The sequence below is a fragment of the Phasianus colchicus genome, chromosome 5 (assembly GCF_987193195.1).
Source record: "Phasianus colchicus chromosome 5, bPhaCol1.hap1.1, whole genome shotgun sequence".
Lineage (NCBI taxonomy): Eukaryota > Metazoa > Chordata > Aves > Galliformes > Phasianidae > Phasianus > Phasianus colchicus.
Window position 1 is genome coordinate 30,034,459 of NC_143440.1, and position 18,016 is coordinate 30,052,474.

The window sequence follows — 18,016 nt, forward strand, 5'->3', positions numbered from 1 at the left end:
ATACCCTTGACCTTCTTGGCCACTGGGCACACTGCAGGCTCACGTTCAGCCAAGCATTGACCAACACCCCCAGGTCCATTTCTTCCATACTGTCTTCATTCCAGCCATTCTGCCCAAAACCTGTAGAGTTGCCTAGGGTTGTTGTGGTTGATGCAATTTGTGCCCCATAAATTAAAAAGGACCTTTTCTGAGCTTTCAAACATCCTGGTTTAATTTGCAGGTGCCAATTCTGTCAGTGCTAGCTTTGCATTTAAATAATTGATCTGAACTGGGTAAGCTGAGATCTCGACATGAAACCTGAGAAATGATCATATAGGATCAAGCACAGAAATAATTTTATCTGAAGAGGTTCAGAATACATTTTTTAAGTAAGTGCTTTTCCAAGGCCAGATAAATTCTAAGAGGAAAAAAACTCCTCCCTAGAATCATTCCCAGGTTACCTTGAACATGAAGTCATATTTTCTGCAGTTTTGAAATTAAATGTCATTTTTGTACCCAAATGCAGGGATTAACTGGGCCCCAGGCAACTGGATTCTCTTGGCCCACATTTCTCACGTTCAGCTAGCGTAGTCTGCTTACTAGCCTGGAGCAGAGATCCGACTAACCACCTCCTCTGTATTGTCAGTGCCATGCCGTCATCCAACTCCAAAAAAAGAGCATATGAATTTGTTCACCAAAAGCATTCCAGAACCATACGTGTAAAAAAGCAGAATGGCTTCCGAAGAAGTGTTAGATATATTACCTTTGGATTTTTCCCTTCTTTGGCCAATAAAGCACGTAATCTCTCTTGTGAAGGTGGTGCAACAAATATAATATATGGCTTCAAGTCAGAATTACGTAGTGTCTTCAGTGACTGTAGAAAAAGTAATAAACATTGAACACCTAAGAAATTTCTATCTAATTAACCATAACAGTATTACTACCCACCACTCAGAATTCAGTCACCATTTCCTACAAAGTTTATATTCCAATATTTCCCAAAGTTATGGACTCCAAACATTTACTTTTGCTCAAGAATTTCAAAATCAAACAAGTAATCTAAATGGAATTGAGTTTCCTTAAAACGCTAGGGAATTAGAAACTTTTAATTGAGAGAAGAGGTCTTTAAAAAAAATTCCAGTTTAACCTTTCCTGTTTTGAAGATTAAAATACAGGATGCCAGACACACTACATGCTCAGAGTATTTATTGCCATGCTACACATATATCAAGACAAATAAAAAGAACCTGACTGTAATCTGAATTTTCCAAAAGCTTCTCCATTTTCTAACACCTTAGAGCTCACAGAATAATGGCTAAAATCAGAGCAAAATCTTAATTTTTCAATTCAGAAAATTAAAGCTAGTGAGAAATATCTGGAAACCAACATCCCTTTTAACTTTAGCACAGATACAAAAATTATGAATGCAACCTTTTTGTTCCTTGTTTGAAAATACACAGAGCATTCTAAATAGTCAACAGAACACCACTGAAAAAAATGTTGGAATAAGCGTGGAAACACACGGACTAATTTTACATCAACTTAAAATATCTCTTTTAGACTTTCACAGTAGCTGCTAAAATTGAAGCATAACAGGCAACAGCTTCTCCCAATACCTGAGTGTGAAGATTTAAAAGGCATATCTTGCCAGAGTTGATCACTTGCCGCACGGAGTCTATACTAGTACCATAAAGGTTCTTTTCAAATTCTCCATATTCGATAAACTTCCCTGCAGCTATGTCATTCTCAAATGCTTGTCGGGAAATGAAATGGTAATCCCTGCCAGCTACTTCAGTTTCTCGCCTGCTCCGAGTTGTATCTACAAACAAAACCACAAAAAAATAAACTGAATGAAACATACCCAGTCAAGTGAAAAGAAAACACCAGCATTTGATTAAAATAGCCAAGAAATGCATGTATTTTATTCTGTGTAATAAATACTCCTGGAGAGATTGATCAGTCACAGACTGAATCTACATTCAGATGTCTTCTTACATTCATCTCAGAAAAAAGTCAGTTAAGAATAAATTTCACCCATACAGCTGCATTCTGGAGCTGAAAAACAGCTGTTAGTTGTTTATAATACTAATCTTGGGTACAAAATTTACATAAAATCCAGTGAAATGTAAATAGTTTGGAAAGGAATTAAATCCATGTAAATTTAAGTTTATGCAGGATAACTAGTTCAGAAATTATTTGTTAGATGTGCCAGTTTCTTCTTTAAGCTTCTGTAACTCATTCTGACTTTATCCAGATTGAAAATATACATGTCATATAGTAGTGCCTCATAGCACTGTTTTGGGACACTGGATTTGCATTTACTTACAAAGGCTGGTGCCTGCGACACAAGACATAATTTGTTCTTCACCAAAAGAGCTGACTATAACCTCCTCAAAACCCCTTAATTTCTAATTACAATTTTAATCACAAGAGGATTTGGTGTAGGCAATGTTTAGAATAAGCAATCATATCTGCCTATCAAACTTACGGGGAACAGCAGAGGCAAAGCGATCCACTTCATTATTCATAAGTCTCTGCCGCAATTCATTTTGGCCACAGTTCTGTGGGCCAATGAGAACAATAGGTCGTTTTCTGTTTGCTGGTTGATGATACAGTGACATTTCCTCATACGTTAAAATTTCTTCATTATCATAATCTTGAAAGAAAAACAATAAAAAGGTCAACGTATTATCGCTCACTGAATGTGTCATTTGTCCTGCAGAGCAAGGAAGCTCCCCTCTACAGCCTCAAAGATTGACTTGTCCAGCAAGTCAAGACATTTTTTTTTTTTTTTTTTTGCTTTCTGGGGAAATAAAGTGTTTCTACTTTTTAAACAAGAGCATTTGCTAAATCTTCTACAGTTACTTATAAATGCACACTATGTAAAAGATGTTACTTACCATCATTTTTATTTGCATTGTATAAAACTTTCTTCCGTTTCTTTTTGTTCTTCTTTGCACACCAGAGTTTTCCTAATCAAAATAAAGTCATCACAATTACATACCCATGAGGTAAAACACTTCCTATCTTACTGACTATATGGATTTGCAGATCTGAAAATACGAGGTTGTTTAGTTTATTACACCAGTAGAATGTATGAAGCAAATTCTGCACAGCAAGAGCTTCAACTGGGTCTTGCTACAAGTAAAATTCTTTAAGAAAAAGGAGGCACTCCAAATTCCCTTTCATTACATGGTGCATAATAATTATGAGAAAGTAATCTGATTGATACTAAATTCTAAACCTGAAACTAAACTGATTGAAACTAAATTCAGGCCTGCATTTACAAGAACTTCAAGCCAGCACCTCATCGGTATTATAAAAATGGAGAATTTCCTGTAACTCTACGCTGACAAGGTTCTAAATTATAGTAATTAACACCATTATTAGACAGACACCTTTTTCCTCAAAAAGCACAGATCTAACCTGATTTCTCCGGCTCCTTGTCTTCTTCTATAGTTTGCTTCATTGCTTCTCTTTGTTGCTGAAAACTTTTTCCTGAAAGCATTTTAAAGAAAAATGAAAAAGCAGTTAACTTTTGAAAACTGTTACTATGTATAGTCATAAGTATGTGTACATTTCCATATCTTCTTGTAATGACTTACTCATTTTGTTAAGATTTTAAATTTCTGAAGCTTCTAGTAGAATATGTCATAAAATAGAAATTTGTTAGGGAAAACTGATTGTCATAAAGATGTAAAATTCTATTACCTTAATAGAATGAAACTCAGAAATCAAGCTTAACCTTCAGCAAGGAGCACAATTAATCTGAATATGTACATTAACAGTACCTTTCAAAACTGACAGTATCTGGAAGTGATGTAACTTATGTACACAAAAGTGTCTGTTGTCTTTATAGCACTGTCTAATTTGGGTGACATTTACAGTCAATTTTTCAGATTTTTTTATTTTTTTAGTTATTTCGTAGTATTAACATAGTGCTTTTTTAATAAACATTAGTTCCATGTTTGCTGTCAAGCAAGCCACATGCGTAGCACTATCAAATACAATTGTATACTTCCTGAGGATTTTCATATTGTTTGACTATCACTTTCTTCAGCTATTTTAACACTGGCAACAATGCTGTATTTAGCAGGAAATGGGAACCAAGGACTCAGCTGATTTCCTTCCCATGTCCTAAAATTTGTCTGAATGGATGGATGGAAGAAGTGAGCCTAAAAATCCTAAAAAGTAAGATTTGCGGATGTCAAACTTGATGAGAAACCAGTTTATTGCTTCCAAAACATAATCAAATGAGAATTGCACAGCCTCGTACTTTTCTGGATAGTTTTGTCTGAAAACTGAAAATATGGGGAAGACTACATTTTTGTCACTGTGATGATATATTTTTCTTATTTTTTAATATTATGTGTGTTATATTTATGTTACATTTCCAAAATGTCAGCTTGAAAAAAATATTATGCTACATTTAAAATCAGTGTTCCCCTGATCTTATTCAAATACTATAAAATAACAGCATACTATTCTATGGAATTAACATCTGTTCATCTGCTAAGATCTGTGGTTAACTGGAATGCATTACATACTTCAAGAGAAAAATTATATACCAACTTCAATTTCTGAAACTTCAATTACTCAAAGGCCTCCAGCAGTTAGAAAGGAAGCTTGATTATTACAATAACTGAAGCTCTTGGCTAAGTGAGAATACATAGAAAAGTTACTACCTGAAAACATATTTTTCAAAGGTACTACTTGAAATCTAAAAGCTGCTCTCGTCTCCAGAGGCAACAAGCAAGTTGAAGTCCAATTTTGCTGCTGTAGCCAGCAGAGGGAACTCTGAATCCACAGAGTTGCCAGGGTAAAAGAATAAGGAAATACAGAGTAATTTAGGAAACATGAACTGCAGTGGAAGTGGTGGTTTTACTTGATGTTTAACATTTATACATGGAGATACTTCTAAAAGGTCAACCTTTTAAATAAATGTATTATGAAACCAACAGTGGGCTCTGCTGCAAAATGTTCAAAGTCACAGGTATTTTAAGGCTGTGGGAATGAGTTCTTAAAAAAAAAAAAAATCAAAATATTGCCTCCTACAACTATGAGAACAAAAACTTTTCCAGATTTTTCTAAATCTTTATTTACCAGGAATAAGGCCTGCCAGTGGTTGGTTATCTTCATCTCCATCTCGGTAAGCCTGCCACCAGTTTGGGTCTTCTTGGCTGATGACATGGAGTATATCTCCTTTTTGAAAAGACAGGCCTAACTCTCGGCAGGGGACATAAGGGTCATCAGAAGGATCATAGTCAAAATGTGCTTTCACATGTATCTGTGGGAGATAAAAATGAAAAAAAAGGAAAAATCCGTGACTTCAGAAGAGTTACACCTCCGTCTTCACATGACTAAAGATGAGGCTTGATATATAAAAGCCCCAAGATAACTCTTATAGAATGCACACTGTATCTAGGGCATACAGGAGGCACTGGAATGGATAAAGGCCTGAATTTCAAGTTTTATTAATTCTAGAGCCTACAATTTTTTTTTTTTTTTTTTTTTTTTTACCACTTTAGGAACCAAAAGAAAAAAAAAAATCCTGAGCTACAAATTTAAGCCCTTAGCACTCAAAAAGAAATCACAGATATTCTCATTTATTTATATTTAAATAGCAAACACACAGAATGAGACCCGTTTTCTGGCTTTCAGATGAAGTTCCACTTCAAAAATACTTTGCCACCAAATATTTAAGTTGTTTTTTTTCCCTTTGATAGAAATCTGTGCAATCTTTCTTCAAACTCTTGAAGCAGACAGAGGAAAGGTTATGTTAACTAAAAAGATACCAAAAGTATCCAGTATACAGATCTTTCCTTCACAAAGCATATTTACAAATTACAGTAGAACACTTCTATCAATTCAATTGATATATATAAAATAGAGAAACTGAGAAGTTTCAAATAGAATTTCAGAAGCATAAATGGTGCTACTTTTATTCAACTCTTATTATTTTAGAAACAGAGTTAGAAATATACTGTATGTTTCAGCTTATCACTGTCAATCATTTTTAACATTTAACTCAGGTGCAAGTCTGGTAACAAACTATTTAAATAACTTCAATTTGGGTTTTGTTTTGCTGTGTAAATAACCTACAAAACAATGTTCTAAGCTCTACTGGAAAAATAGGGTACACATCACCAAGGCTATGTAAAGCTACTTACAACTGTCTCCTTTGCAGGAGGTGGCTTGCTCTGCTGACTGGGAATCAATACAAAGGTCAGAGTGCCATGCATGTCAGCCTGAGATAAAAAAAAAAAGTGTGTTAACATACAGTTGCAGTCATTCAGCAACAGATTAGAAAACCAAATGCTCATATTCAGATTATAAAAAATTAGAGCTCCAGATTATGTATAACCTATTTCTATTTTAAATAGAACACTTGCAACTGTATCAAGCAGAGACTTGAGACAAATAGAGGACCAAATAGAGTACATTCTACTGCTCAGTTCGAAAATACCAAGCAGATTTATGCTAGTAGGAGAAAATACGCAGGAAACTTTAACCCTGAAATTATTTAAATGCAACAGTGTTTTTAAATCTAAACATCTCTAGTATGTTTTTATGCTGTTAACACTTCCAAAATATACAGAACGCTTTTTAAAAATTTAACCAGAACACTCAAATTCTGCATAGGTACCTAACATTGAAACTGCCAGCATCTACAAAGAAAAGGGAACTTAATACATGTCTTGGCTTTAGAGCAGTCTTAGTTGTTTGCATACTCTTGTACACAGTTTATTTCTGCATCTATTTTAATACACATGCCAAATCCTGAAGAGGCCTGTGCATCTCACTTTCTATACAACGTCCCATGAACCATAAGAATTGACGCTGCATAAACTAAAGCATGTATGTGTACCACCAAAAATTGACACTTCAGGCTTAAATGAAGTAAACGTAACTGAGGATAATATGATTAGGCTGTAGGAAAGGAAAATCCACCATTTTCAGTTAGTATGCATAGTTTCTTGAGGAATGCACAGAATTTCACAGTGATAGCATGAATAGCCTTGTCTGAAGTCACATGCCTCTTCACTATCATTTTAGGCACGAGGGGTGAGGCAAGAATTAGAATGCAAGAAATTTCTTTCTCTCCTGTTCTTAAGTATTCTTCGAGGACTGAAACTTTTTATAACTTCTAAAATTTAACATTACAAAACAAAAAAAAGTCAGCATACAAATAATTATGAAGCTTAAAAACTAGTTTTTTAAACTAGGACATTTTGAGGTTTTCACCAGTTGCTCTTACAAACATAAGTAACACAGAAATAATACATATGTATACATATCACATCTTTTATTCTGTAACTCTAAGTTGTAGGACCTGTTCAAGCGCAGAACAAGATCTCCACAGAGAGTTAAACTGCTACTGTTTAATTATCTGTTAAACACATACAAAACATTTTTTTCAAAAGCAAAAAGAAGTAGCTGAATATGGATGGCTTCTTTTGAAAACATGGATGGCAACGGAGCCAATGGCATAAAGGATCTCACACACCTCTGATCCAAAACACATGGAGACTGAAGACTTTTCAAATAAATGGCTCAAGAAAAAACATTTCTGCCTCTAATTCTCTCCACTCGGCCTCCCTCCATGCATTAATTCAACAGCACCATCAGAAAAGATGGACAGTGTCCATTAGAAACTACAGTCTTACACTAGAAGACTTCATTTATTGATAATGCTTGTACTTCGTATAATAAATGCAACTTATGGAAGAACCCAAGTCTTTGTCCTGATTTTCATTTGCATACAGAGCTTACATTCACTAAGTAATTCAAATATTTACTATATGTATTTCTTTGGAACTTCTTCCCAAAGATCCTCTTAATAAATGTGTGCTAGTATTTCCAAAGGTCTGTAGTAAAGATGGAAAAAAAAGGCACTTTCATCCATTTTCACTTTTACAGAATGACCTTCTCTGAGGGAGACTGAAGACTCACAGTAAGGTTCCAAGTGACCCATCTCAGACACTGATCAATAGCAGGTGCCAAGGAGGAGCATAGGAACAGAGGAATATTGGGCAAAATGAAGTATGTACAATCCCCAGCTTCTGGCATCCTACCTTGCCAGAACTTAGAGAGAACATTTCTGCCTTTACTAGCTCCTGATAGACTTTTTGCTGGTTTTATCTAGTGGCTTTTGAATTGATGCACAGCTTTGCTATGAATGTTACAAGTGTAACAAAGAGATAAGTACCTTTTGTTGGTAAGCTGCTAGACAAAAAGGTTTTTTGTTAAGAGGGAAAGAATAAGAAGTCTGGTCAGGTAAATGTCCCATGTGAAATAATTAGCAGTGCGTTGAGCCCAGCCAGAAACTACTGCCAACTGCTTACTCACTCGTCTCCCCAAAAGGCACATGGAAGAAAATCATAAAATCAAAAGCAAGAAAGACTCATGGGTCAAGAATTTAACATATGAATGTGTAGAACAAAACTGAACTAAAAAAAAAATCAGCACTGAAGAAATGGCTCATTGTCCTTTTTTTTTTTCTTCCTGAGCATGTACTACTTGGCATGAAATATCACTGTGGACATCTGCCCTCACTGGCCCCACCACATCTTACGTACCTACTCATGGGAAGGGACAGAATGAAGAAGAAGAAAAGAAACCGCACTGACACTGTGCAAGCAACAGAGTGGATTTTGAAGAGAGAAACCATCTACTGTGAAGATGGTGAACTCCACCTCAGCCAGACAGGACCAAAATCATGCAGGAACACATTTACTGGTATTAACTGAGGACTAAGCCAGAGAGAGATGAAAAAATCATGGCTTTTCACAGCTAAGCAAAGCTTTTCCTTAGAAGTCATAAAAACAAGTCTCAAGATGATAGCTTGACTTGTTCATATTTGAAAGGTTCATTTTTGCATTTAACTGCCATTATACTTGCTAAAATTGCACCTCGCATGAGACAGCAAGCTTGAAACTTACACTCACCATGCATGAGTACTAAGTATGAGAGTAAGAAACGGCTCTAAAATAATTCTAAATACGACTACAAATAACAAGCAGAGCTAACAGACTTCACTCTTAGGAGTATTTTTCGCAGGGAAAATGAAATCCCCAACTCACCAGTAAATCAAAAACTTCATTAACATCTTTTCCACGAATCTCAATGCCATTAATCTCCAGAACTTCATCCCCTTCATGTAACAGCCCACTCTTCTCTGCAGCACCTCCTTTGACTATTCGGCTAATGATGACAGAATCCATTTCATTACGAACAGTAGCACCCTGTGAAAGAAAATGCATGTAACAGCTTGGATGTATACAAGCAGTGCACTAGTTTACAAAAAAACCACATCTGTTTCTTTAAGTAGTATTAAAGATTGAAGAACTGAACTACTCTACACTATAAGAGTCTTTTCTTTTCTTTTTATTTAAATAAAAGCTTTCCTAAACACTTATTTGAAAGATGCAAAATAGAAGATGAAAAAGAACACTAACACAACACAGACTTCTCTAATTGGACAAGGATCTAAGCTTCCCTGCAGCTAAGCTTGGATACTGACTTCTATAATAAAACCTGGCCAAAACCACATGATGAAAGCTATACAGGATCTAAGTGGTAACATGCCTACTGCTATATCAAAATGCACATTAAGTGATCATTTATTACCATTTCTCATTTGGGCAGGTGGGGAAGAAAATGATTCTCAAGTTAAACATAACTTTCACATTCAAATTCTAAGACTTTCATAGCTATGTGCAAAGATTGCTTACCTGCTTTAAGTATAACTGAGCAAGTACCAACACTTACCAAGGGAATGTCTCGAGCTTTCTCAATGCGAACTATTTTAACCGTCTCCCCTCCATACGTGCCAACATTTTCATAAATTTTTTCATCTGCAAGAGGCTCGGGTTGCATTTCTTGTTCCGCAACCTTATCATGAGCTAGTAGAAGTGCCTAGTGTTAAATGAAATCAGCTCAGTTACAGTAAAATTCTAATTTCATACGCATAGAAAACAGTAACAATCAATGAAATTCTGCAATTTGAAAGCTCTTTACACAATTACAGAATACTGCAAAATGACTCAAGCAATAGAAAAGATTTATCACAGCTATGTAGTTTCTACTTGCAAAAAATTTTGCTTTCAGTTTGGGAAAATAATACAAAACCACTTTGAATACAGAGTTGTGGCTATACTTACGACTTCTTGAAAAACGTCAGACATTGGTTTACTATAATATGTGAATGAAGATACAGAAGCAAAAAAATTTACTACAGTCAATTTACTCATGAATTTACTTCATCACTGGACAAAATTCTCTTTATGCACCCTATGATAACAGTGCAATAGCTGTACCTGTCACAGAAAAAAAACATAAAAAAGTAGCTCATGTATTGCCACTGACATAACTGATCTAATGCCACCTTGCTCATGTGAAAATTACCTTGTAATACCTGTAGAATAGAACAATTTGTTTTACCTGCATGTGAGGGGCATTCAGCAAGGCATTAAGTTCCTGCCCATCCTTGTGGTGACTGGGTTTTAAAACACTTTGAACCTGAAAAGAAATAAAGTAGTATAGCTCTCACTCTACTCAGTGATTTATCAATCTTTATTCCCCAAATGAAGAACAAAACCCTAATTGCAATTATTCATTTTACTGAAAGTAAAATATGCGCAATAATTGTTATACTGATGCACTGAGCCTGGCCTAGCACACATTAGAAAAATGTGCAGTGAGATCACAGGACTACTCCAGCATGCTGTGCTTCAGTGATTTTCTATTGAATGCAAACTGGTATCCAGTATATCACATGGATTTCTCAACAGAAACTAACAATGAGCTCAGCAATCACAAGAGATGTACACAAAGAAGTTAGAGTTGAGAAAGGAACCTGACAGCATAATTAGCTACAATGAAGCCTATCTGCAAATATTGCTACATCTTCCAAAATGGACTAGTTTCTCTCTAATGTGACCAGACTTCTTTTCCCTAAAAGCAGATGGTTTATTTTTAACCCAGTATTTCTACCAGCAGCAAGACCAAAGATTCCAAAACAGGTTTTGCAGCACTTGCTGGAACATCTGTCTCAGAAACTCTGTAAAAACTTCAGATCACCAACATCTCAGCAAACCAGTTTTCTTCAGCTATTTTTTGTACTCTTTTTTTTTGCCAAGGAAAAGAATAATCCACAGTAAGACAACTGTTCTTGCTCAAGTAGCTTTTGTTGCCAAAAAAGGTTTGCATTCCTGTTCAGTTAAACAGGCCTTACCATCATCTCAAATACACAAAATCCCTGTATGTTTTAAAGGAAAGCCAGGAGCAGGGAATTCCCCTTTATCTAAGGGCAAAGCTGAAGAAGATACTTTCCACAGCAATTATCTTCAGGCCTAATCTGCACTAAAGACACGAGTCCAAAAGCACTCATGAAGCTGGAGGTATCAAAGGTAGATTATACATAACAGCAGCTTCCTGTGAGATGGAAATGTTCTTTCCCCCATGAGTTTTTTACTCTTCAGAATGAAAAATGTGACATAAAAATCAAGAACTAAATTGAAGAATTAATTTAGATAAAACCACAGAGAACAGAAGGAATTCAGCTTCACATCAGTTTGACCTAAGGCATATCTCCGCAGCTGCCAGGAAGCTATCTATTATCCCCAGTTAGAAGTCCTGCAAGCAAGACACTTCAAACACGTGGCCTAAGATACTAAGTATTAGACAGAGGAAGAGATGTACTACATACGTCTGTAGGTATTGTTGTATCTCAGAACCAAATCTGCACATCTTTGTGAATTTATACAATAAATATTTAGCATAAAAGCAATCCTAAACCATATATTATTTACAGTAACATTTAGCTAGTTGCTACGTGATGCACAGATTAAACAGCTTGAAGCAAAAGAGCACAATAAGGCGTATATATGTTTAGATGCCAAGAACAGCATCTCCCCTCCCCCTTTATTTTTCCATGCCTTAGAACTTGGCCTAACCAGTCAGTCATTCTGTATGCAACAACATCCTTTATTGCACCTGTATTTCCTCTTTGAATAATTACATAATTCAAAAACTCTAACAGCTCCTCCACCTCCTTCCTAAGGAAAAGATAAATATATTATTTATTTGCTTAATATAATGGTTGAAGCATTAGGAAAGGTTCAGTCTGCTATGTGCAACACTTATTACACTGGTACTGCAGTATGTCAGGTTGCTTTGTTATTTCGGGTAAAGAATTCCACGTCTTATCAGGTGAAGAAATCTGAATCTAGGCTGACTTTCCAGAAGTGACACACCACAGACAGTGTAAGCATTCCATGCTAAATATGTGGCAATACTACTATTTTCTTAACCCTTCAACCCAGTTTTTATTGTTAGTTACGTAAACTTGAGCTCAAACAAATAAAAAAAATTATTAGTATGGTCTCAATATAAAAGCCACAACTTGGAGGTATACTGCAGGACACATAGCAAAGGGCACACACTGGAATCATATTGGCCATTCAGAATTTAATCACACCTGCAAAACCATGCTGCATGGAATGAGCAGGACTGTTGGGCGCAATGCACAACATTCTGAAGGATTTATACTGGAAGTTACAAGCGTGTCTTCTGTCTTCTGAGAAGAACTGATCTAATTTAATTGCTTACACTTCCTGAAGTGAATGGTATCAAGTATTTAGAAACACAATTTATATAAATTGAGTCTGAGGATATTTAATAGCAAGAATATATTCAAGGCATCTGATATGTGGTGTCACAAGCCAAAAACTACCAACTGTCTTATATGCTGCATCAAATATTCTTACAAGGTCAAGATTCAGACCATAATCCTCACCTCTATCATGGCCAAATTTAAAAGGATTTAAAATCAATTTAATTAGATTTGAAGTTTACTGGCTATTTTTGTTTAAGAGATAGACGACAACATTTTATGGAGATTAGCTCTTGAAAATAAATTCCTTAAGCCTAAATGCTCCATTCTACCTTTTTAATTCAATAAAGGTTTCTTAACAATGAGAGCAAAGAAAAATCCTGAGTTGTTGGGATCTGCTTACCAAAGTAAACAAGAAAAGTGCAAATATACTAATACAAAGAATTCCCTCAAGAGGACTAGAAAATTTATCCACTTAAATATTGTTAAATTTTAAAAAAAGGCAAAAATTTTTCCCAACACTGTTAAAATATATTATTTTTTACAAATAGGCAAACTTTAAGAGTAAATGAAAACAGAGACTTGAATTAAGTTCAGTGTGACAAATGAAAATCTCTCCAGACATCACTTTGGAAAAGGTGTTTACTTTATACTAAATCTTAATCTTTCCTTTTTTTTTTTTAAACAGAGGATGAGAATTTTTGTCTGTTTTTGTTAGAGCTACAGATGTATGAGTTCTAGAATAGGCTCTTTTCTACACCATAAAGCCTCCAACAGCAGAGAGTTCAGAGTTTGTAGCTTTAAACTGGGACACACACTACAAAACAGTTTCAGATTTGTACACTGTCACTGATGACCTGTGCACTAAAATATGCACATTAACATTACTTGTCATTTAAAATTAATGTTACGTGTGTATATACTGTTTTTCTTTCTTGTACTGTTTTGTATCAAGATGTTATCAGTTGTTCAGACTTTTCCAAGTGTCTCTTTAAAAACACCTTGAAGTAGGTAATGCTCCAGAAGGATTAAAGAACTGCGTTCTGAGGGAGCTTCCTAAGCCTATATTCAAAGGTAGAAAAGAAAAAGGCACAATAAGAAAAAACTACAAAATAATTGGGCATGCTGCCCCTGTTGGGGGTGGTGTGCATGTGGAAAACTACTTTTCCTGAAGCAAAAAATCATTAAGGAATAACAGGTCTGAAAAATGAGCATAAGATCTGTTCAAACAAGAATGACATGAATGGAAGCCTCAAGCTTTTCCTTACAACACTTCTGTTGGTCACAGAAATATCTGACCTGAATTTCCAGCTTAATTATTTCAGGATGTTGTTTAACATATTGCAAAATATAATTTGCTTAAATAAATCAGAAGTTGAATCTAGATTACATCTGAAAATGAACACAGATGTATGCAATATATTTCCCTTCAGGAATTTCAAGGCTGCAACAAGACACAGACGGGATGAAGCATCAAAATGAGAGCAGGAATACATCATCTTCTATGTAATATTCTTCCAGGTGATGACAAAATTCTATCAGATAAACAAAATATTTAATCCTTAAATGCCTTTATGCACTACTGTTAAGACACAGAACTGGCTTTGCACTGTCTTCTGATCTTAGGATTTATGAAACTACCTGAAAATAACAGGAATGTGCTGAGAATGTGGGAGTTAGGGAAGACAGCAGGGAGGAATATGAACATTTGAGAACCAACTTGTAGTTTTCCCTACACTGATAAAGCTCTGCTATTCCACTACAGATGTCAACAGAAGATTCTGTCTTGCAGGGTAATTTAGAGTTGGAAGGCATACATTCCTCCTGGAAACTTCCATTATGCACCAAATAAAAAAATACCATATCCATGACGGGGAGGGGTGGGGGGAAACCAATCACATTTCTTATGATATTAACCTCAGATATTCTATATATAAATAGAGATTTAAAAACTCTGACTTGCATCTGAGTGAAAAAGCAAACTAGGTCTACGGGCAGCATGTGTGTACGAGGAAGTGGCTTACAAATAGAAGTTAACTTGAAAGGTCCCTCCAAATTGGGACGAAGCCTAACAAGCATACTGGAGCAGCCTAGAGGCAGACTGATAAACTATAGGCAAGCTCACAGGAAAGATACTCCCACTTTGTTCTGGTGCAATCTTTCTGACGAGCATAAACAGAAAAATCCTGAGCAGCAGATTAATCAGCAAACTGCCTTTGGAGAATGTTTTAGTGACATCTCTCAAAAGTCAGTAATTTATTCTGCAAAAGAACTAAGGCTGCAACATTGTTTTCTTTGACTTGCAAGATCAACAAAACCAGACGCTATGAAAATCATCCTGCTGCTATACTGAAATGGAAGTGATGCATCTGTGAGCAATGCGCCAGTGCACCCGAGCCAGGTCTGAGCAGGTGCACTTATCCTGCCTGGGGAGCTGGCTTTGCAGAATGTAACCTGTTGCACTTGTGCTGATATTCCTTCTGTTATCTGCAACTTTGTATCTGATGCATTTCCCGTGAATTACTTCTACTGCCTGTAATGCTCCTATACACACGCATTGTTCATCTATATTCAAATGAGTAAGACTCAAAGAAAACAATTAACTTACCTAAAATTGTAATAGTATTTCAAACACTTAAGATCTCACTCAAAATAAGAAAGTTTTTAATCTTACTGAAGTAGATTTCTAAAAGCACAATTTAATCATTTCTAGAAGACGTGCTTGGCCTTATAAGAGAGCTGTCATGTCAGAAAAAAATTAAATGTAATCTGACAACCACAGTAGTAATTGAAAAAATAAACTATTAAGGCACCTGCTGCTCACTTTACAGCAAAATGTTTGTTTCCAGTACAGTTGTATTTTCAGAGATGCCTCCAAATTTAAGAACCAGGGCACAACTTGGAGGAAACTCACAATAACAGATAACTGCAATGCAATTCCTAATCCTTGGACTAAAGAATAGTGAATGTGAAAAGTTTTCCCTAACTGCTCCCTTTTCTGTTTAATTCTTTTACATTTTTAATTCTACCACACAACTACTCTCATCAAAAAGGGCATTCTTATCTCTAAAATATTCTTCCAGTTACTGCTTTCCTGGAAATGTGGAAAAACTGGATACAGCAATCAGTGACTACTGGAATTCATTTTGTATTTAACATGCAGTAACTCAGACAAGTTTGCCAAATACACATTTCAACAACAGCTATGATTACATGCTTTGTATACATATCAATGAGATGCATACTGTACATACCTCTTGTGCTAGTTCTTGTGCATTGGAGATGAGAGGATATGGAGGGCTGGCTTTGTTCATGTACACTGTAACAGCGTTGTGTATCTTAAATGCATTCTGAAAATCAGTATTTTGAACAAGCTGTAAGATGAGAGAGATATCCTCTTGGCTCTGAGGGTCTACCAAAACATGCTGGATATGTTTTAGGGAAGTTAATAGTTCTTCCACTTCTGGTAGGAAATAAAACCAAGACACAAGTTAAAGACTGATAATGTTGTAATGTTTGTGTTCAGAGTTTTACAAAAAAATTTTGCCATTCAGTTTTTAAATCAGCAGTAATGTATGTAAATGTATTACTTAGCTATTATTCTCTCATGGTTATCAACAGAACATATTAGAAACAAAACAAGGACCACAAGCCAGTATAAGAAAAAGAAACAAGCTGATGAATGGTTCAAAACTGAATTTCAAATAATAGGAGCAGCACTTCTCTGAAGGAAACTACTGGTACATAAAAGATTCAATAACTACAGCTCGTGTATAACTAAACGTTAAAGAAGAACTATTTTGCAATACAAAATCAACTGCTTTGCTAAACTAGTTTTGATTCCCTGTATAATAAATTATTTAGATTCACTTTATTTAAATACTCCATGTGTATATATAACATATTGCTTGCTTACAGAATGAGTGATTGATAAGTAAAGTACACTTTCATAATAAAAAGGAAAGAAATAATCCCAGGACAATTAAAAAGAACACATCCTAAAAGCATTCCATAGTCACGTAAAAAACATCCTACCCACCTTCCTATAACCACCGAGGAAATAAAGAGCAGTAAGAAGATGCAGTCAAAGTTCAGATAGAGGCAGGGCAGGATATTCCACAAGGGAAACAGTACAGCTCAAAACAGTAATTAAGGCCAGCATCTTACTGGGGAAATGTGTACAAAATCTACTGTCCATTGAACAGGGAAATGCTGTTTGGGATGAAAGTTAACACCTAGGAAGCAAGAATATTTGCTAAATATGATAATTTGGTAAACTGGCAGATTAATTGCCTAGGTGAGTATGCAAATAGTCTCAGCAACCTTTTCTCCTGACACTTAAGAGAACTGGTTTCGAGTATTAAAAAAATAAAAATATGTGGAAAACAGTCAGATGCTCAGGTTTCTATTAGTGCCTGTTCAGTTAAACATCAACTGAAAACTCTGTTGTTACTAGATTCAAATAAACGAGGCATTAGAGAACTCAACTTCTTTATAATACTCCTTAAGCACTAATGGTTTTATTCATTTATTTCTGAATTCTCTAGCCCAGAGATATACCTGAGACTTCAAGTACATGCACAAATACTTTCTAATGTATATTCCATATAAGACAGAAACAGATACAGACTGATAGACATCTATTCTACAGTACAATAAGAAGATGCCCCCACACATAATCTCTTCAGCACTTTCCTAGTTCCTTCTATTTTGCCCTTCCTTACAAATCTACCAAATACTCTCCTCACCAACTAATCTCTCTGTACACTCAGTCTTCATCTGTTCTGGATGTGGAAGATCAATATCATATCACACTTCTCCCAGGAATAGCAAAAGCTCCAAAGGCATAAAAGCTAGCCATTCCAGGTCCCTGTTTATGAATTCTGAGTCACCGATTACATTTCTGAAGGCTTTTTTTGTTCTTGTTCATAAATGCCAGGTAGCAAGATTCTATCTCTAGACATTCCCTATTTAAAGGGTTGTATAGAAGAAAACAGTTCAGTAAACAACTAACATCTTGCACATTTACTCACAGAAAAAGTCAAGGTTCTGTGGAAGAAAAAGTCCATTTTATAGCGCAGATCAATTAGCCATCAACTGTTTTATTAATTTCAACTCCTGTTTTTCAAGAAGCATTGCAGTCTTTTCCCATTAGACCAAGAAATGGCTGGAATGTGACACAGCACTGCGTGATACATGTAGCAATCAAAAGGACTGCCAGCAAAAAATACGCAACTGCAGGGGAGGACCCACAGTCACTGCTTAACATGTTGGATCATTCTCAACAAAAAGTTACAAGCAGCAAATTTAAGAGCACGTAATTGGCTTTATTGTATATTACCACCAATATCTTAATTCTTAGGTTCTTTTAGATCTCCTTAGAGTACTCCATATACTACCGCTAGCTCTCTAATGCCTCAT

At 35.6% G+C, this 18,016-nt stretch overlaps 1 protein-coding gene across 2 annotated transcripts in view; it reads right to left on the reverse strand.

Moving 5' to 3' along the window:
• The window catches only part of PALS1 (protein associated with LIN7 1, MAGUK p55 family member), a 50,618-nt gene that overhangs the window by 3,590 nt on the left and 29,012 nt on the right, over positions 1 to 18,016 (reverse strand). For both annotated transcript variants that reach the window (XM_031593691.2, XM_090141178.1), the window contains 11 exons: positions 15,850 to 16,058; positions 10,423 to 10,500; positions 9,751 to 9,897; positions 9,063 to 9,224; positions 6,150 to 6,227; positions 5,083 to 5,266; positions 3,406 to 3,477; positions 2,880 to 2,951; positions 2,468 to 2,635; positions 1,596 to 1,798; positions 743 to 853 (listed from right to left, as the gene is read on the reverse strand). In XM_031593691.2, the coding sequence (XP_031449551.1) occupies positions 743 to 853; positions 1,596 to 1,798; positions 2,468 to 2,635; positions 2,880 to 2,951; positions 3,406 to 3,477; positions 5,083 to 5,266; positions 6,150 to 6,227; positions 9,063 to 9,224; positions 9,751 to 9,897; positions 10,423 to 10,500; positions 15,850 to 16,058 (1,484 nt within the window). The remainder of the gene's footprint in view (positions 1 to 742; positions 854 to 1,595; positions 1,799 to 2,467; positions 2,636 to 2,879; positions 2,952 to 3,405; positions 3,478 to 5,082; positions 5,267 to 6,149; positions 6,228 to 9,062; positions 9,225 to 9,750; positions 9,898 to 10,422; positions 10,501 to 15,849; positions 16,059 to 18,016) is intronic.